At 30.5% G+C, this 22,216-nt stretch overlaps 2 protein-coding genes across 5 annotated transcripts; one reads left to right on the plus strand and one right to left on the minus strand.

Moving 5' to 3' along the window:
* Window positions 1-229: 229 nt before the first annotated feature.
* LOC108827572 (E3 ubiquitin-protein ligase At4g11680) lies at window positions 230-2,607 on the minus strand. Of its 4 annotated transcripts, none has more exons than XM_018601001.2 (5): window positions 1,967-2,607; window positions 1,164-1,286; window positions 935-1,067; window positions 670-828; window positions 230-571 (listed from the first exon to the last, which is right to left on the minus strand). In XM_018601001.2, exons 1-5 carry the CDS (start codon window positions 2,506-2,508, stop codon window positions 410-412), a joined length of 1,119 nt encoding a protein of 372 aa, XP_018456503.2. In that variant the 5' UTR covers window positions 2,509-2,607; the 3' UTR covers window positions 230-409. The 4 variants fall into 4 exon arrangements, with proteins under 4 accessions (XP_018456503.2, XP_018456502.2, XP_018456501.2 ...); XM_018601000.2 differs by having other exon boundaries at window positions 1,164-1,295; XM_018600999.2 differs by having other exon boundaries at window positions 1,925-2,607.
* An 8,569-nt stretch (window positions 2,608-11,176) lies between these two features.
* Window positions 11,177-13,019, plus strand: LOC108824149 (pentatricopeptide repeat-containing protein At4g11690). The gene has a single exon (XM_018597519.2). It carries the CDS (start codon window positions 11,274-11,276, stop codon window positions 13,005-13,007), a length of 1,734 nt encoding a protein of 577 aa, XP_018453021.2. The 5' UTR covers window positions 11,177-11,273; the 3' UTR covers window positions 13,008-13,019.
* Window positions 13,020-22,216: the final 9,197 nt, after the last annotated feature.

The raw sequence follows: 22,216 nt of genomic DNA on the forward strand, positions 1-22,216 counted from the left end.
TTTGAAGAATTCAAATTACATAACGACACAACACTTTTTTGACCAACCACGACGTCGTTTAGCTTGCAAGTTTCGTTTGCATGTTCAGTAACGGCGTGACGCAGCCGTTGATTCGCGATTAGTCACGGAGCCGTTTGTTTTGTGACCGCTTCCCCATATATTTTTTTTAAAAAAATTATTGAATAAAAACAGAAACACAAGTTTATGTTCCCACGTGGACACGCCAATATAAAAAAAACAGGTCCAAGGTTGAATTCACATGTTTCTCACTCGTCAATGTAATACACACAATACATTGAATCTACAATTCTAACTGCACAACACTTAAACACACCCCAGGGTTTTTACATTTACCTGAAAACTTCTGGTCTGAGATTTTGTTCAGGTGATCCCCACGAAAGATCGATCACTAGACTTCGTTTTCATTCTTCAAGATGTTGAACTTGCAAAGCGGGCAACGAGAGTTTATGTGAAGCCATTTGTCGATGCAAGTGCAATGAAAGTGATGGTTACAAGGTAGTTCTCTTAGTTCAACTCCGTCTTCATATTCACACAGACATATGCAACATTCCTGCATAAGAATCACCCTCCTCAATCTTAACACTTTTGAGAAATTGCTTATTATATCAAACACAGTAACTGCCAAAGAAATGGTTATATCAGAAGTACCGAGTCTTCTGAAGAAAGTGAGCGTTCGATAGGTGAATCTGTTCCACATTCTGTCATTATTCCTCGGTCAGTAGTTTCGCCTGGGAGCTTTTCACCGTTGCCTATCTTCCTAAATCTGAATTTCGGCATTTGATCTATGTCCTTCTTCGATGCTCCCTCCTGGTTTGCACCAATTTGGAGTTGGGTTTACTGATCCTCTTTAGATGAAAAAACAGGTTCTAGACTATGTAACTGTTATGGGAAATGGAAGTAGAAGAGAGCTTACCTCGTCGGCAATAGCATATAAGATTGCAATTATACATGGAAGACAGCAGCAAACAGCAAGGCCCACAACACAAGCCAATGCAACACAGAATACAACAAAGAAAACATCGAAACCAAGAAATATGATACACAGCCTGCAAGTTAAAAAAAAAACAGAGTATAAAGTAAAATAAAGCAATCACCAAAAGATACAACTTTCAAAGGGAAACAAAAATGAAAAGAAAGGATACCAATAGAGCTGAGGAGCGTCACTAGAGAGTGTTTGGCCTCCCGCAGATACCCAGTAGAATCCGATTACCCACCAGATGAACGAGAACATTGTGTTGGCTGATTCAAGATGCTTTGCAGAATTACTGAGACCACTAAACATCAACAATCAACAAGGGTCAAGGAAGGATCGAAATGGCCTAAGCCATCTCTGAGACTCTGACACAAGATCAGGCGTGAACTTCTAAACATTACAAGAACATAAGCTTATGATATCAACATTCACCAGAAAGGAAGGTAAGCAAAATCACAGTTCCAATACCCTTCCAACCTAAATGTGGACAAGAGATTGCATTTTGATCCACAGACTATACGCATCAACTAACATTAACCTAGAAACCAAGATTCCGCACTGATCAAAAAGGGTCGAATGGGAAGGAAATAAACTCAAACTAACAACAAAGAAGGATGAAAATGGCCTAAACTATCTCTGAGACTCTGACACCAAGATCAGTTTCCAACCATGTTCTAAATCAAAGCTTGTACTTGTAAACATTAGAAGAACATAAGCTAAGGATACCAATATCTTCACCAAAAAGAAAGCTAAACAATGACACAGTTCAATATCTTCTAACCTAAATGTGGATACGTCACAAGAGAAGTTGCATTTTGATCCACAGATACAATAAGCATCAACTAACATTAACCTAGAAACCAAGATTCAAGACTGATCAATGTACATACAGTTGCTTCCATGTATTTAACCTACAAATCAAATGGATACCTAGTGTTTCCTGTATCCTCCAATTGAGCTAACGAAACGTACTGCTGCGAGGAAGAAGCAGACGATCCGTGGCGCGTGTCTCTCCTTCGCCGACACCTCCTCCTCCTGTACTCAACGCAGACGCACGCCATATGAAGCCCGCACTGAACACCGTAACCGACAACCCAAACTCTCAACGGCATATTAGGCCGTTCGTCGCGGCTGAGGATCAGAACAGCGACGCCGATCGCCACGAAAGCGAGATTCCAGAGGATGTCGAGGAACACCACGGGCTTCGAATACGCCCAATCGCTCTGCCTCTCTTCCAATTGCTCCGCCGCGGTTTCTCTGACCAGCATCGACGGCTCTCGCATCATCCTCCGGCTTCCTGCGTGGCGAAGGAACCTCGCTGCCTCTCTGAGACCTTGTCGCCTGGCGGCGGATCGCTGGATTCCGTTTTCTCCGTCGGCGCTCGCGGTTCTCGTGACGCCGGAAGGGAGGAGCGGCGTTGTGTCGATGATTCCGTCGGAATTGGCTCTACCGACGCGAGAAGAAGGGGGATACGGCGCAGAGTCCGTTCCCGTCGTGTTCGTCGTCGCTGACATTAGGATGAATAGCTTTCTTGAAAATCAATTTCGATTGAAAGGATCGCGATTTGTTCCTAAAGGTTTTGGAGTTTTGGACGTACAAAATTTCCAGAAAGGTGAGAGAGAGAGACCAAAAATAACGTGAGGAAAATTCAGAAATGTTTTTCACATTTAGTCCCTACACTCTCTCTTCTCTTGTATTGTGGTCCCTATACTCTCTCCTCTCTTTTTTAGTCCGGAGTCCCTACCCTTCTCTCTCTCCTCATGTTCGTTGTTATAGGCTATTTCTCTTTACATTTTCATCATTTTATGTTAATTATTACTCTGGACTCTGGAGTAACCAGGTGCCGCCTTGGTATTTTATTTTAGTTTATAAGCTTTAATTTTCTATGATTTAAATGTATAAAATAAAAAGTATATTTTATACAGACATTTAGTTATTATGCTTATAATTATTTGATTGGTTCATTTATTTTTAGATATATCAGATTACACATATTATTTTTTATGTTTCTTTTTATTTTATTATCTTTTATAATATATTTTATAGTATTATGTATAATTCATGTTATATTCAGAAACAAGATAAGAAAGTATGTCTATTGTAGTTTCAAAAGTAAACCTACCCGTATGAATATTTTTAAAATAACTAAATCACAAAAATTAATGATATTCTTTTACTTGTTCATTAGTTTTGAGTTGTTTGTAATTTCTATGCATAAAATTAAATTAAATAGTATTCTTTTTTTTTCATTCTCTACAAAATGTTCATTTTTCTTAGAAGTCATTATCTACCAGCCATATGTAACATTATTTTTCTAAAAGAGAAAAAAGCCATAACTATTGTCATAATAAGATAAGAACATAAAAAAGAATAAGATAAGAACATAATAGGATGAATCTGTGAAACTAGATAAATAAAAAATTCAGAAATATAAGATATGGAGAAGGAGACTAGACGTAGCCGTCTTGAAGTTTTTTATTGTTTCCAAACAAAAAAGTTAAGATATATTAACAAGACACTGTATAGATATTCTAAAGATCTTTATTTGCATCAATTTTTTTTTTTTGAAAAACAGTTACTTTAGATATAAAATTAGGAATTGAAAAATGTTAAGATTGAACAATTTGGTAAATTTATATATACACAAGTGTATTTACTAAAGACTTAAATAATGATGTAATTTTCAAATTATAATCCTATTTGAGCATATTTCTCCATTTCTTTTTGGTTTTAACTACATGCTAAACCAAAACTAACTTAACAAACTATGTTTCGTTTAGTTACTATTTGATTTATATATATATATGTATATATATATGTAAAATTTATAAAATTTGATTTATTTTGTATAGGATGAAATTAAGAAAAGTAGAAGTGTTGAAGAATTCAAAATTGCATAAGCAGGATCAAACGGTAATATTTTAAAAGTTTTAGAACGTCATGAAATCCAAAAGTTGTGAAGTTTAATTCTATCAATTTGGTCATATCAAATGGCAATAATAAATTTAATTTTCAATCCTACATTTTTTTGAAATGTTTTTTTTTTTGAAAATGATATTAGATGACTGGTTTATGCCATGAAAAATATTATTTTCTTTTTAATTCAGTATCACATTTCGAATTATTTATTTCACTTTCAGTTAATCATAAGATATAAATATTGTTTGAAAATATTGTATTAATGATAGGTTTATGTGCTTAAACTATGTTTATTTCATTTTCTAATCACTTGATCAAAAATATATTCATAGTAAAATTAAATACTTTTGTAATTGATCACTATGAGAATTAACATGAGAATGATATACAAGAAAGTTATTTATCAAATGATATTATAGAGATTTTGTGTATATGTTGGCTAGATTTTTTTTTACTTAAGAAGTACACATTTATCATTAAGGATATTTTTGTTGTTGATTAATGTGAGAATTAACGTAAGAATGACATATAAGAAAATTACTTATCAAATAATATTATAGAGATTTCATATTTTACATCTTTATTTCTTGTCCATTCAATGTTTTTCTAGTTATATGTGTAAGAAAATGCAAAGATCATGTGAATGTTAATTTGTAAAGGAAATAAAACTGAATTTTAGTAAAGACAATTAGATATAAAAATTTAATTATTAAAAATACTTTTGTAGTTGATCAATGTGAGAATTAACATGAGAATGACATACAAAAAAGTTATTTATCAAATGATATTATAGAGAATTTGTGTATATGTTGGCTAGGTTTTTTTTTGTTTTTACTTAAAAAGTACACACTTATCATTAAGGATATTTTTGTAGTTGATTAATGTGAGAATTAACATGAGAATTAACATGAGTGTGACATATAAGAAAGTTACTTATCAAATAATACTAGGGGTAAACCCGACCTACGGTCGGGAACACAAATATATAAATAATTTAAATATATTTAAAATGATTAATTCATTTTTAGATTAAAATAATTAATTTTATATTTTTATCAAGTAAAATTTGTCTTTTATTTTAAAAATCAAATTACAAATCAAAATATATTATGTTTTTAAATTTTGTTCTAATTTAATTTCTAACACTATGTCACTTCGATTATTTTAATAAAGAAACGTCTAACTAATATTGTAGCCTTAATATAAATCTAATGTTAAATTTCAAATTTGTCTATTAGATTTTTTTTTCTTGTTAAATCTCTTATATTAAATTTTCAATAAGTTAATATAAACATAAATCTAAATTTCAAGATAATTTTAACATTTTTTGTTTATATTTTTGTAGTTTTGTATTGATTTTAATTTTACATACATGAATATTTGAATTTTTTAAAACTTAATTTGTTTTTCTAAATTGTTTTTTATTGGTCAGTTAAAATTTTATGTGGAATTTAAAACAGTTGTGTCATATATCAAGTTAATTATATGATGAAGAATTTTGTCTTTAACCTATTTTATATTCATTTTATTTTGAGAGAAATATTTTTCTGATATTTTTATATTTAAAAATATCAAAGTAAGATGTTGATTTAGTATATTTTCAATGATATTTGTAAATTTTATATGAACAACAGTCTCAATTTTGAAATCATATGTACTTTCAGTTCATATTTTATTTTTATTTGAAATTCTTTTATTTTTTAAGATTAATATTTTTTAATTAATTTACGGTTATCTTTCAAACATTTAGGTTATATAGTAAACAATATGTTGACATTCAATGATTTATGGAGTTAACTTATATATAGTCAATGCTATTTGTGGATATTTCAATAGCATATAACATAAACTTTAAAAATTGAATCAACTTGTATATAAAAATATGTTATTTGTTATTTTCAGTATCATATAACCTAAACTTTAAAATCACGTCCTTTGAATTTACATATTTATAAGTCTTCCAAGTTTTATTTAATAATTATCCTTATTGGTTATATTTATGTTAAAATAATATGTGAACATTCTTAATTATCTATAACATCAACTTATATATAATATATGTTATTTGTGAATATTGTCAATTGCATATAACCTAAAATTTGAAACCACATATTTTAAATCAATATAGTTATAATTGTTTTAAAGTATTGCATTTTTTATTTTATGTTAAATTTCATAAATATTATAAATATTAAGTTAATTTGTATAATTTTTTTATTTTTGTTAACCTACCTTATCTGATATTGATTTCTATTTTATTTTTTCAAAGTATTTCAATATTTATTTAAAAATTATATTTTAGTAATTTTTATGTTAATTTACAAAAATTAGTTTAACATAAGTAACTTATATATATAATGTTTTTAATTTTGTAAGTTTAACTTTTTATATGATTTATATTTTATTTTGAAATGAATTGTTTTCGGTAATATTGACATTGATTAGAAATAAAAGATTGAGAAAATGATTGGCATATTTTTGGTGATTAAAAATAATACATGGACATTTTCAGTAATTTATGACATCAACTTATATATATTATTTGATATTTTAAATATTTTCAATAGCATATAATACAAAATTTAAATTACTTGCTTTAAATTTTTATCGATATAATTATTGGAAAGTTTTGCATTTTTTTAATTTTGAAAATTTATTATATATTCAGTTAACTTTTACCTTTTTAGCTTTCCTTATTTGATATTGATTTCTATTTAATTTTGAAACAAACAAATTTTTGGAATATTGACATTTTTGGAATATTAAACTAAACTAATGATTTCTCATATTATGGTTAGTTGTTTTAAATCTTATGCGTCTTCAATTATGTTATTGAATATTTTCAATAGCATATAATCTAAACTTTAAAATTCATGCGTTCTAAATTTAAACTAAAATAATGATTTCTCATATTATGGTTAGTTTTTTTTTAAATCCTATATGTCTTCAATCATATTATTGAATATTTTCAATAGCACATAACCTAAATTTTAAAAATCATGCGTTTTAAATTTATGTACTAATTATTGTTTAAATATCTGGCATTTTAAGTTATTTATTATATTTTTAAGATATTTTATGTTAATTTCGAAAATATATTATATGTTAAGTTAAATTATCTAGGAGTAAACCCACCCTACGGGCAGGAACACAAATATATAAATAATTTAAATATATTTAGAATACTTAATTCATTTTTAGATTAAAAATAATTAATTTTTATATTTTTATTACGTCAAATTTGTCTATTATTTTACAAATAAAATTACAAATCAAGAATATATTGTGTTTTTAAATTTTGTTCTAATTTAGTATCTAACAATATGTCATTTCGATTATTTTAACAAAGAAACATCTAACTAATATTGTAGCCTTAATATAAATCTATCAAATTTATCAAATTTCAAATTTGTCTATTAGATTTTTGTTTTTTCTTGTTAAATCTCTTATATTAAATTTTCAATAAGTTAATATAAATATAAATCTAAATTTCGAGATAATTTTAACATTTTTTGTTTATATTTTTGTAGTTTTGTATTGATTTTAATTTTACATACATGAATATTTGAATTTTTTGATACTTAATTTTTTTTCTAAATTGTTTTTTCGTCAGTTAAATTTTATGTGGAATTTAAAACAGTTGTGTTATATGTCAAGTTAATCATCTGATGAAGAATTTTGTCTTTAACCTATTTTATATTCATTTTATTTTGATATTTTTTATTTAAAATATCAAATTAAGATGTTGATTTAGTATATTTTCAATGATATTTGTAAATCCTATATGAACACGTCAAATGAACAACAGTCTCAATTTTGAAATCATATGTACTTTCAATTCATATTTTATTTTTATTTGAAATTCTTTTATTTTTTAAGATTAATATTTTTTAATTAATTTACGGTTATCTTTCAAACATTTAGGTTATATAGTAAACAATATGTTGACATTCAATGATTTATGGAGTTAACTTATATATATATAGTATATGCTATTTGTGGATATTTCAATAGCTTATAACATAAACTCTAAAAATTGAATCAACTTGTATATAATATATGTTATTTGTTATTTTCAGTATCATATAACCTAAACTTTAAAATCATGTGTTTTGAGTTTACATATTTATAAGTCTTCCAAGTTTTATTTAATAATTATCCTTATTGGTTATAATTATGTTAAAATAATATGTGAACATTCTCAGTTACTTATAACATCAACTTATATATAATATATGTTATTTGTGAATATTGTCAATTGCATATAACCTAAAATTTGAAAACACATATTTTAAATCAATATAGTTATAATTGTTTTAAAGTATTGCATTTTTTATTTTTATGTTAAATTTCAAAAATATTATAAATATTAAGTTAATTTGTATAATTTTTTATTTTTGTTAACTACCTTATCTGATATTGATTTCTATTTTATTGTTTAAAAGTCTTTCAATATTTATTTATAAATTGTATTTGTTAGTAATTTTTATGTTAATATACAAAAATTAGTTTAACATAAGTAACTTATATATAATGTTTTTAATTTTGTAAGTTTAACTTTTCATATGATTTATATTTTATTTTGAAATGAATTGTTTTTGGTAATATTGACATTGATTAGAAATAATAGATTGAGAAAATGAATGGCATATTTTTGGTGATTAAAAATAATACGTGACATTTTCAGTAATTTATAACATCAACTTACATATATATATATATAATTTATTATTTTTGGATATTTTCAATAGCATATAATACAAAAATTTAAATTACTTGTTTAAATTTTTATCGATATAATTATTGGAAAGTTTTGCATTTTTTTAATTTTGAAAATTTATTATATATTCAGTTAACTTTTACTTTTTTAGCATTCCTTATTTGATATTGATTTCTATTAAATTTTGAAACAAATTGTTTTTTGGAATATTGACATTTTTGGTATATTAAACTAAAATAATGATTTCTCATATTATGGTTAGTTGTTTTAAATCTTATGTGTCTTCAATTATATTATTGAATATTTTCAATAGCATATAACCTAAACTTTAAAATTCATGCGTTCTAAATTTAAACTAAAACAATGATTTCTCATATTATGTTTAGCTTTTTTAAAAAAAAATCCTATACATCTTCAATCATATTATTGAATATTTTTAATAGCATATAACCTAAATTTTTAAAATCATGCGTTTTAAATTTATATAGTTCTAATTGTTTAAATATCTTGCATTTTAAGTTATTTATTATATTTGTAAGATATTTTATGTTAATTTCGAAAATATATTATATATTAAGTTAAATTATTTATATATAATTCTTTGATTTTTGTAAGTTTACCATGTTTAATTGATTTCAGCACATAAATATGTTAATAGAACATATGAATTGAAAGTAAATTTCTCTATTTCTTAAGTTTACCACTTATTATTTTGTTTTTCTTATATTTAATTTTTATTTGTTTTTCCTTTTTAGTAACAATGACACGTGACATCTTTCGGACCAAATTGTTTTCGCTGATGTGGACGCTCTCTAGAGTTTCGAAGGTCCCTTTTATTAGTAGGGATTTGGAATATTATATTTTTAAAAATATTAAACTAAAATAATGATTTCTCATATTATGGTTAGTTTTTTTTTTAATTCTTTGTGTCTTCAATTATATTATTGAATATTTTCAATAGCATATAACTTCAATTTAAAAAATCATGCATTTTAAATTTATATAGTTCTAATTGTTTAAATATATTTCATTTTATGTTATTTATTATATTTGTAAGATATTTTATGTTAATTTTGAAAATATATTATATATTAAGTTAAATTATCTATAGTTCTTTGATTTTTGTAAGTTTACCATATTTAATTAATTTCAGCACATAAATATATTAATAGTACATATGAATTGAAAGTACGTATTTCTATTTCTTAAGTTTTTTCTTATATTTTTATTTGTTTTTTTTTTTTAGTAACAATTACATGTGGCATTTTTCTGACGAAATTGATTTCGGTGATGTGGACGCTTCCTGGAGCTTCGAAACTGTACTTTTAATAGTATATTACATGTGGCATATTTCTATTTCTTAAGTTTACCATTTATTGTTTAGTTTTTTTATATTTTATATTTGTTTTTCTTTTTTAGTAACAATGACATGTGGCATCTTTCGGACACAATTGTTTTCGCTGATGTGGACGCTCTCTGGTACTTCAAAACTGTACTTTTAATAGTATAGATTATAGAGATTTCACATTTTACATCTTCTTTTCTTGTCCATTCAACGTTTTTTCTAGTTGTACGTGTAAGAAAATGCAAAGATCATGACCCATACACTGAATATATCATAGTTATTTACAACAACAATATACTTGCCAAACTGAAGTAACTAACTTTATTTTACTTAAATTTTTTTTTGTTTTCTTAAATTTTCTAAAAAATTTATTTAATTTTGAATTTGTCTATTATCTATTATCTATACTGTCTTGGAACATTGATAAAAGGATAAACGAGAATTATTTGGAAACATGAATATCAAATTAAGTACTTCCTTTTATTTATCATAATTAGTTATTTTATTACGATAAAATAAGTATTCAATTTTTTGTATTTCTTTTTATTTACAGATTATAGCACTGTATTTAAAATTAATTTAAATTAATTAATTATAATGGTTGTTATTTTTTTGCGGTGAACTTTAAAAAAAAACTGAAAATATAGCATATATCATATAAAACAATTTTCAATATAGTATTATCTTATTTAGTTTAGTGAAATATAAAACAAAATATCATAATATTAATAATAATCCATTGAAAACTAATGCAAAAAAACAAAAAATTTACTATGATGTTTCATTTTAAAATAATTTAACAGAAAACATATTAATATATGAATAATACAATTACATCAAATTGCATCAAATTATAATATTTGTACAAATAAAAAATTATTATCAAACATCTATATAATAAAATAGTATATTCTACTTTATATATAAATTACAAAACATAAAAATATGCATGTTATTGACCAAAAAAAATATGCATGTGATTTTTTTATAAACCTACGATTTATGTGTTTAACACAAGGCAAATCAAACAACCACGCTTATTTTAAAACTTGAATTTGTATTTTTTTGTCAACGAACTTGAATTTGTAAATGAGTCAACCGAACATAATTCTCTTTAAAAACATTTTTTTGAAACTTAACTCTTTAACTTTTGTCCAGCCCATTAAAGATTGTGTTGGGTTTTTTTTCTTAATATTTGAAGGTTATGTTGCTTCTTACATGGCTTCCTTCATCTTCATCTTCATCTTCATCTTCATCTTCTTTCCTGTGAGTTTCTGCGTTTAAACGTATCTCATATGGCGGAGAAAGCCCAGAAAACACTCCTCCTCTTGGCGAATTTAATCAAAGTTCCTCCATTAAAAGCCTTCTCTCTCTTGAACTCATCCAATCTTCACGGATTCCAACACACGCACGAATCATTCTCAATCCTTCTCCGTCTCCTTCTCTCCACAAACTTACTCCCTCACGCCCAGTCTCTCCTACTTCAAGTCATCTCCGGGAGAATCCACTCCCAATCCTTCACTCCAACCTCTCTCTTACACTACTTAACACAATCAGAAACCTCAAAACCCAATTCTCGACTCTACGAAGCAATCATCAACACCTACATCCAATCTCAATCCCTAGACTCCGCCGTCTCCTACTTCAACGAGATGATCGACAAGGGTCTCGTCCCCGGATCGAATTGCTTCAACAATCTCTTAACTTTCGTTGCCGGGTCGTCTTCTTTCGACGAGTTCTGGGCTTTCTTCAACGGCAACAACAAGAACAACAGAGTCGTTCTCGATGTGTACAGCTTCGGGGTCGCGATCAAAGCCTGCTGCGAATCCGGCGAAATCGACAAGAGCTTTCACCTTCTCGCTGCGGTAAGAGAGAATGGGTTTCAACCGAACGTCGTTATCTACACTACTTTGATCGACGGGTGTTGCAAGAAAGGAGAGATCGTAAAGGCGAAAGCTTTGTTTCTCGAAATGGAGAGGATCGGGTTGGTAGCCAACGAGCGTACTTACACGGTTTTGATTCACGGGTTGTTCAAGAACGGGGTTGCGAGACAAGGGTTTGGGATGTACGAGAAGATGAAGGAGGATGGGGTTTTACCTAATCTCTATACTTACAACTGTGTGATGAACCAGCTTTGTAAAGACGGAAGGACGAAAGACGCCTTCAAGGTGTTCGACGAAATGCGTGGGAGAGGGGTTTCGTGTAACGTTGTTAGTTATAATACTTTAATCGGTGGGTTGTGTAGAGAGATGAGTTCGGGTGAAGCTTGTAGGTTGATGGAACGGATGAAGAGCGAGGGGATCAACCCGAACTTGATCACTTACAACACTTTGATTGATGGGTTTTGTAGCGTGGGGAAGTTAGGAAAGGCGTTGAGTTTGTGCAGGGATTTGAAGTCTAGAGGTATGTCTCTGTCTGTAGTTACTTATAATATTCTAGTTTCTGGGTTTTGTAAGAAGGGAGATACTTCGGGAGCAGCTAAGATAGTTAAGGAGATGGAAGAGAGAGGGATTAAACCGTCGAAAGTTACATACACGATTCTTATCGATACATTTGCTCGTTCTGATAACATGGAGAGAGCAATCCAGCTTCGAACGTCGATGGAGAGTTTAGGACTAGTTCCGGATGTTCATACTTATAGTGTGTTGATTCACGGGTTTTGCATCAAAGGTCAGATGAATGAAGCTTCGAGGCTTTTTAGGACGATGGTCGAGAAGAAGTTAGAACCTAATGAGGTTATATACAATACAATGATTCTTGGGTATTGTAAGGAAGGTAGTTCTTATAGAGCGTTGAGGTTGCTGAGAGAGATGGGAGATAAAGAGTTGGCTCCAAATGTTGCCAGCTATAGTTACTTGATTGAAGTTCTTTGTAAAGAAAAAAAATTGAAAGAAGCTGAGGATTTGGTTGAGAAGATGATTGATTCAGGGATGGATCCATCTGCTTCAATATGTAATGTGATCTCTAGAGCCAGAAATGATTCACTTGTAGCTCAAACAAATGATAAGACCATTTATAATGTGACTTAGTTATACAGTTAATGTGACTTAAAACTCTCTTTGCCGGTGGTTAATCAGTTTAAATCTTATCTTTCAACAATGTTTCAAGAGGATTTGGGTTTTGTCTCGGTTTGCTCATGGCTTGTCGTTATCAACAAGATTGTGATGGGAGCAGTATAATGAGCTTTTCACAAGATTCAATAGCTAGTAATAACCAAGCTATCAAAAGATTATGGAGAAAAATAGAAAAAATCTACAATTAAAAAAAAATTGAGAGTTGGGAGAGTAGGAGCAGTAGATCTTTACAAGGTAAGATATGTTATTATCTATGCTGTTAGAAATTTGAAGAATTGTGTGCATCAAGTGGAGAATTTGAAGAATTGTGTGCACCAAGTGGAGAATATGCATTCAAGTGGAGCGTCCAAACAAGACATAATAAGTTAATATAGTGGAGAATATGCATTCAAGTGGAGCGTCCAAACAAGACATAGTAAGTTAATATTCAACAAGTGTGTTATTTTATATATATGATATTTGAATATTAACTAAACATAATTTTACATAAAAAATCAATGCAGATGGACAGAGCAAAGCACTTATTGATTCAAGATCCAAAACTTAAAAAAAGTTCTACATTTGATCATGTGTGGATTTTAATAAAAGATATTCCAAAGTCTACCAATAATGTCCATATGAATATTCCGGAAACTCCCACTGCTAGAAGCGATACGATCAGATCTCCAACATCACAGTCTCCTGGATTGTCATCATTTTCAATCAACTTAAGCAGTGAAAATGGTGGATCAAATTCATCATAACGCCCCATCGAATCGAAAAAGCAAAACTGAAGAGAAAAATGGCTGAAGGTAATAATTCATTTGCCGACTCTGTGATTTCATCAAACGAACAAATCATTGATTTCTTAAAAGAAAGTGCATCAACTAGGAGTAAAAATTACGAGTTGCAGCAATTACATCTCCAAAATTAGGCTAAAAATAGCCTTAAAAGAACGAGAACGAGATGATAAGATATTACTAACAAATTTAGACTCTGTCGATGTTGATACACGTGAGTATATGCGATTGGAAAAAGCGAGAATCATGCAAAAAATAACTCAAGAGTAGCAACAACCTTCATTTCATCCAAATATCTATCAACCATTTTTCGATTATCTTGGACGTTTAGGATCTGGCTAAACAAGAAATTCTAGTATTTTGAAACCATTTGTAAGATATGTGATATTTAAATGTTTATGTAATATGCTTTAATTTGTGCTAAGTTTGTTTAGTGTATTTTATTTTGTGTGAATTTTATTAATGTAATTTTCTATTGTGTGAATTTTATTACTGTAATTTTCTATTATGTGAACTTTATTTTATTGTTATGTAATATTAATCATATTTTATTTATTTTGATGTAATTAAGTTATTCTAAATTAAGTTTAGTAAATGTATTTGTTAAAAGAAATAATTCTAAGAATCAAAAAAAATAAAAGATAGTTTTGAGGTTGTGAATAGTGAAACCTCAAAAGATTGGAATGACAAAACCTCAAAATTTGAGGATTTGAGGTTGGGTTGAAAATGACTTTATGGAGAAGAGAGAGATGATTTATTTACGAATTCAAGATAATAAAGCAAAATAAATGAAACTAACAAAACTAATAAGAACTCTAACCAAATTATAGAAAAAACAATTATGGTGAGTTATGAAAAATTAATGGAACACAATATATTCAAAACATAACCAAACCCATTTCACATTCTACGTAAAATAACATTTGAAATATGTAAGCTATAAAAGAATTTTAAGTGAAACTATAAGATTTTTAATTATTATAATTTAAATATTTTGTAAATAGAGAAATTGTCAAAAATACCACTTTCATGATACCACTTTTCAATTATACACTAACCAACTATACCACCATATTTTTAATGATCAAAATACCATTATACCCTTAAATAATTAAACCTAATAAAATTTGACGAAGACTACGACTTCATCTTCTTCCTTGCAAACTCCTCCATTGATGCAATCACCGAGCTTCATCTGCGACCATGGCCGTTATACATATCTGAGCTCTAGTCGTGTCGTCCGTTCATCCGCCGTAACCACCGCGCCATCTCCTCAGTCCAAGCCGCGTCGTCGTTCCGAGAGCTCACATCGAGCAGTACAAATTTGTCAAGTGAACGGTTCAGAAGGCTCGGTTGAAAGGTTGATGATTGGTGGCCGAGAGCATCAGATTGAGAGGCTCAGGCTTTGTTTCTCGATCGATCTGAGCTCGTCGGGTCGTGAACTGGAGGGCCGGTGTCGTGGGCAACGGATCGAGCAGTCTGGATTCTCCAAGTGGTCACTTTGATCAGTTCAGTCTAGAACAGAAGGCTATGACATCGAGGTGAATGGATCGAGAAGTCTTTAATTTTAACTTGATTTCTCATAATCAATTTGATTCTGGAAAGGGAGATGAAGTTTTTTGATGAAATTTTGCATTCTCAAATTCATAAGATCTTATAAATATTTATCCATGAAGAATGTTGTGTTTATGCTTAACGTTTTAATATTTGTTTACCCAACATGTGTGATTTTTTTGGTCTTATTGGAATGTTCAAAGAGGGTCTAAGAGTTTCTGACTAAGCAGTGAGGAATGGATTGAATATCGAAGAGAGCTCATACATTGTGTTTCTGGTGGTGACAAAGAAACACCATATATTCTTATAAATGATTTATAGACCATTATAAAAAGTTTCTATATATTCATAAATACCAACATTTTGATACACAATATTGAAATCATAAAACTAAAGAACACGTACGGGCTTTGTAAAGAGATGATGATACGTGGCAGATTCTGAAGCACATGCAGAAAGCAAGCAAGGCTCCACCGCTTCAGACCCCACCGCCTTCAGCTCCACGAACGAGGAAATATATTTATAATTTTTTCTTGGCATCATTTATAAAATGTTATAAGACTTCATAAAATAATTACCTTTTGATATTCTCCAAATCTTTATAAATGATTTTATAAATCCTTATAAATAACTTTAAATATTCTTATAAATCTAAAGAACACGTGCATGCTTTGTAAAAAGATGATGATACATGACATTCTGAGGCACACGCGAACAGCAAGCAAGGCTCCACCGCTTCAGAAATTTTACATATCCTTATAAATTGTTTCATAATCCTTTATAAGGGTGTATAAATTTTATAAATTATCTTATATAAACTTTTTATAAACTTATTTAAACCCTTTACAAACCTTATAAATGGTTTGTAAGTGATTTTTTAATAAGTTATAAGATACTTTATTAGGGGTTATAGGTTATATAATCTCTTCATGAAACTAGAATATCTAAGATACATGAGCCAGCTATAAACATTTATAAGTTATTATTTATCAGCCTTTTCATCTCTGAGTTTATATAATATTTTATAAACTAGTATATCTGAGTTTTATAGAGGTTTATAAGGGTTATAAGCTACATAATACTTTATAAACTAGTATTGTCTGAGTTTTATAAAGGTTTATAAGGGGTTATAAGTTATATAAATTATTTACATACATTATAAACCCTTATAAATTATTATACGAACCATTATAAATTGTTTTATAAGGCTTTCTAAATGGTTATAGACTTTTTTAGTTGATTTATAAACCTATACAAATCTTAAAATATTCCTTATAAATTGAATTTAAGCTTTCATAAATTAAAATACTCCTTATAAACCCTTATTAATAGTATACATACCCCTTATATATTAGTTATAAACTTTCATAACTTTTTATGAACATTTATAAATGGTTTATGGATTTTATAACTTGTTGTATATGCCTTTATTAATGATTTATATACTTTTAGAAATAATTTTATAAACCCTTATAAGTTTTTGTAAAGAGATAATGATACGTAGCAGATTTTGAGGCACATGTGGACAGCAAGCAAGGTTCCACCGCTTCAGAAATTTTACATACCCTTATAAAATTTATAAATGTTTTATAAATGGTTTTATAAGCCTTTATAAATAGTTATATAAATATATATATATATATACATATATATATATATATATATATAAACTATTGATAAAGGTATATATATATATATATATATATTTATATAACTATTTATAAAGGTTTATAAATGATTCTAAATCTTCATAAATGGTTTATAAACATTTATAAATTATTTATAATCCTTATAAAGCCTTATAGGCTGATTTTATAAACTCTTATAAATGAACTATACTTTAATAATATATTTAGAAAGCCTTATACACTGATTTTATAAACTCTTATAAAGTCTTATTAATTGTTTTCTAAACCTTATAAATGATTTATAAATTCTTAGACTGCAAAGAGGAAGTATATATTCTATATAATAGGATGTATGTGATTTTGAAGTCTAACACAAGAGGTCAAATATGAGACAACTCAAAAGTTTCTGCATGCTCAAGTAAACATGGCAGATCCACCTGGTCAATACACACAAGAAAGGAAGAACAAGGATGAAAATATACAGGAAAACTCTATCTTGGATAGGCTTAAAGAACTATTCATTGTTGTCTACTTATAGAAGATCAAACAAATGGGCAGTAGATAGATGTAACCTGCACAAGTCATAACAACTTTGTGATCTTTTCAGGTGGAAAAAAAAGTGAGATGTTTAACAAACTAAACTGCAGTCAACTCCATAGACACAAAATCTGAAATGCAAATGAGGATGACTTTCTACAGCGTCTGAAATAATTAATATGCATCTTCAAGGTTTTACATTTCCTGCTCTCTACATACACTTAATTTTTTTTTAGAAAAACACTTGAAACTCTCGTTTATGCTTATACAATCCATGCTCTCTATTAGGCCTGCGATTTCGGTTTTCCGAAACCGAACCGAACCGATTTTTCGGTTATCGGTTATCCGGATTTTCGGAATCAATTTCCGAATAAAACCGAATTTAAAATCGGTTCGGTTCGGTTCGGATATCGGTTAATTATAGAATTTAATTAATTTCCGAAAAAACCGAAAAATCATTTAAAAAAAAAAAAACGGGTCAATCGGTTATTTCGGATATTTTCGGTTCATCTCGGGTATCGGTTATCTCCGGTTTACACGGTTATGGCTCTGTTTTCACCTGCCAAATCAATTAAACCAAGCAATCAACAAAAAAAAAAAAAAAACCTCAAAACCAACTTACAACCGAGTTTAAACATCCAAAAGAGATCAAGCTCAATCATGAAAACACACAAAAAAAGACAACAATCTGAATCTATATCTCTTTTCTAAAGATCAAAGATCAAAGTTTGAAAGATATATAGATTCATTAAGTTCAAAAGGATGTTGTCCAAAATAGAGAGATATGTAAGTTAGTTTTGAATCTTCCTAGTTCCAAGCCACTCCAACCTACAAGTAACATGTTCATGAAGTAAGAAGACATGTAATTTCTTTTAATAATACAAATCAGAGAGAGCAACAGATTACCTTTAATGATCAGATTCACCAGAAATTTCCAAAGACTCTACATAATATCAAATGCAGTTAGAACTTAGGACTCTGAGCATTAAAAAAAATAAGACTTAAGAATTAAAATGATTACCTAATGATTCTTGAAAATCCAGTTCTGCAAACATCTGAACCAAGCTTGAAACCTTCTCAGCCTGGATGTTGTTTCGAAGCCACTGTTGTAAGCAGACAAGAGCTTCAATCATGTATGGAGTCAGACAGCTACGAAAAGGATCTAAAATCCTACCACTCGTACTGAACGCTGACTCAGAAGCAACAGAGGAGACTTGGATGGCTAGTACATCCTTTGCTAGTTCGGACAAGACTGGAAACTTACAAGAGTTTTTCTTCCACCAAGATAACACACTGGTGTCTAATCCGAGACTGTTTGTTCTTCTTGGTATTGGTTTTTCCAGCAAGTAAATATCGAGCTCAGTACTGGATTCTTCATATGCTGCCTCTGAAACCATCTCTGAATACAAAGAATCTCTGCTCTCATAGTCCTCATCATCATCATCAGAAATATCAAACAGGTTTCCAACTTCACCTTCCACAGAATCGACAAGGTTGTTCTGACTATCACCTTGAGAGTGAGGGACAAGGTTGCTCACATACTCCTCATATAACGATTTCATCAGTGTTCTTATTGAGGTTCTGAGATGAGCACTCTCCACACTATCCTTACCATAGAGCTTATCAAAACAGATAGAAGCAAACTGCATCTTGTTCCTTGGATCGAACACACTTGCAATGATGACCAGCGGGTTCATATTGAAAAGTCCATCCCAGTACTTCTCAAACTTGTTTCTCATCTCCCTTGCTTGAATCTGTAGAACCCCATCTCTGCTATTGCTCAGTGCAATCAAGTTCCTCTCTATTATCACAATCTCATTGTAACAAATGGTAGATGTGACTGTCTTGGATGCTGAGAACGCCAAGGTGCAACCAAAGAAGATTTTCAGAAACTTCACTAACCTCTGCACCTCTTCCCACCCTTCTGAAGTAGGAGGTCCAACCCGTTTCTGTCCATTCTCCTCTAACTCCATAAAATAATCATTATACAGCATGTCTTCGGCTTTGAGCTTCTCAAACGCAACCTTGAACTTCAGAGCAGCAGACAACATGAGATAGGTGGAGTTCCAGCGAGTTATACAATCCAAAGATAAGCTCCCTCTACTAACATTTCCTGTAAGCACCCGCAACTGAAACGACTTCAACCTTGCACCCGATGATCTCACATACTTAACCGCGTTTCTAATAGCCATGACACTCTCTTTGACCTCAGCTAACCCATCCCTAACGATCAAGTTGAGAATATGTGCACAGCAACGCATATGCATCATAGAACCATCCTTAACTAATGCATTCGGGCCTATCCCCCTACAGGTTTCTGCAAACAGTCGTAGAGCCTTATCGTTTGCCTTAGCATTGTCTACTGTCACCGTGAAGACCTTATCTATACCCCAATCAGACATACACAAACTCAAATGCTCAGAAATAGTTTCACCTTTATGATCTGTGACAGGCTTGAAACTGATGATCCGCTTCTGCATCACCCAGTTCCTATCAATCCAATGAGCTGTGACGACCATGTAGCTGTATGATGTCGTAGGAGCCACCCAAATATCTGTGGTAAAAGATACTCTCTGCTTCTCATCAGTAAACAACTTCTTCAACCTAGCTTTCTCCACCATAAACATTTTAAAAATGTCTTCTGTCGCTGTTCTTCTGCAGTGAACTGTGTACATCGGCAAGACATTGTGACAGAACCTCCTAAACCCTTCAGACTCGACAAAAGAGAATGGCTCCTCGTTCAGCACTATCATCTCGTTCACTGATCTCCTGAACAAAGCCGCATCATACTTCACGGTTGTCAAAACACCACTACTGTCTCCACTTAGCACCTGCTGTTTTCCAGTTTCGTTGTAAACTTGGAACATCTTACATCGACCAATGTGATTCTTCATCGCACTTGTCCCACTCTTCTTGGAGTCGCATCCAATCGCTTGGCCACAGTAACGGCAGTTGCTGATGCTTGGATCATCTTCTCTTTGAATGAAATGTTGCCAGACGTCTGCTCGGTGGGCTTGCTTTTTCTTTGCAGCAGGAGGCAGATCAGTGCTTGACCTCTCTGAAGCAGATCGTTTCTTTCCACCTCCTTGATCGACATCAGTTTCATTGTCTTCTCCAAAGAACTCATGGTTATCTTCACAAGCTGACATCTACAATCAAAAGATAAACATTTTAGAAATTTAGATAACACAAAACAATCACAACAATATTATTTAACAAAATTAACAAAACTAAAACCAAAATATAATTGAAACTCACAACAATATTATTTAACAATCCGACATCTGTTTCTATTACCACACAAAATCACAATCTCTAAATGAAATTTATAGAGATTTATACAGAAACTCAGAGAGAAGAGGAGACATGAGAACTAACCTTGTCACCTTGTACTCGAGATGACATAAAGAAGCAGGGAAGATGGTATGGACTATGGAGTCTCTGGATTAGGAGGAAGAGAGATTAGGAGATGTTTGAGGAAGAGAGATTAGGAGAGGCGATTAGGTTACGCCGAATAAGATTTTAGATTTGTCGATAGGTTAGGTTTCTGTTTTAGATTAGGTATATATAGTTAGGTTAATTTTTCGGTTATCCATTCGGTTATAGAGAACCGAACCGAACCGATGACAAAACCGATTTATTTTAAAAGCTTTGCCGATCGGTTCCTCTCTATGAACCGGACAATAACCGATCACCCTAAATCTCGGTTCGGTTCGGGTCGGACCAATCGGTTCGGGGCAGAATCCCAGGACTACTCTCTATGATACATCGTTATTAAAAACACAGAGCACAAGAAAACATTCTATACTTCATTTTGCTAACCAAGGTTGGTAATTTGAGACACGAGCCTCTGCTGCCTAATATCAAGCGAACTCAATATCCCCACGAACCTCTGCTGCCTCATCTCGCTGTTCTCCACCACATGAGGAGGAATCGATGATCTCTTCCTCCAAACCGGGATTCCGCACTCCGTCGACTCTTCAATAGCATGAATCGCGGATTCCACCGTCTCCGTCCCCATCCCGTAGAACTCGACCATCTCTGGCTTCCCCACCGTCAGATCTCCCACCACGTGATACAGGAACACCGACGCCATTTCAAGATGAGAGATGTGAAGATCCGTTCGCTTTTGAAATTATAAGGGGGAGTGAAGAAAGTCGAGGAGGATGTGAAGATCACTGGTCTAGATGAAAACGACGATGAAACTATGAAATTTCGACGGCGAAAACTCAACGGAGACATTAGGTTGAAGATGAGTTAAGGTTAATTTAGTCTTTTTCACATTAATAAAAAGTGTGGTACTACACAGAGTGTAGTTATGAAATTTCCCCATGTAAATATTTATATTTGTGTATGAGTACGAGAGATACTAATACCTAATAAGTAGTGTTATAATAAGTATCAGGTGATTTTTCCGTGTACATCAACGGATAAAAAGTAAATATACAATAATTGATTGCTATACTTTTTTAAAATTGATTTATAATTTGTATGTGTAGTCTATACTAATATAATACTATATTACTTTAATTAGACATGATTTTAATTATGTTATATATACTCGTTTTTTACAATTGATTTAGGTACCATTTGAATAGATTGGAGTACATATATTTATCTGAATTCAACTATAATACTTTTTACTTTAAATATACTAAGGTTATGA

Source organism: Raphanus sativus, chromosome 9, assembly GCF_000801105.2.
Source record: "Raphanus sativus cultivar WK10039 chromosome 9, ASM80110v3, whole genome shotgun sequence".
Lineage (NCBI taxonomy): Eukaryota > Viridiplantae > Streptophyta > Magnoliopsida > Brassicales > Brassicaceae > Raphanus > Raphanus sativus.

Coding starts and splice junctions, on each gene's coding strand:
- LOC108827572 (XM_018600998.2), bottom strand. CDS start 2,508: ATGTCAGCGACGACGAACACGACGGGAACGGACTCTGCGCCGTATCCC. Junction 1,068..1,163: donor GACGCTCCTCAGCTCTATTG/GTATCCTTTCTT, acceptor TTTAACTTGCAG/GCTGTGTATCATATTTCTTG. Junction 829..934: donor TATATGCTATTGCCGACGAG/GTAAGCTCTCTT, acceptor GGTGCAAACCAG/GAGGGAGCATCGAAGAAGGA.
- LOC108824149 (XM_018597519.2), top strand. CDS start 11,274: ATGGCGGAGAAAGCCCAGAAAACACTCCTCCTCTTGGCGAATTTAATC.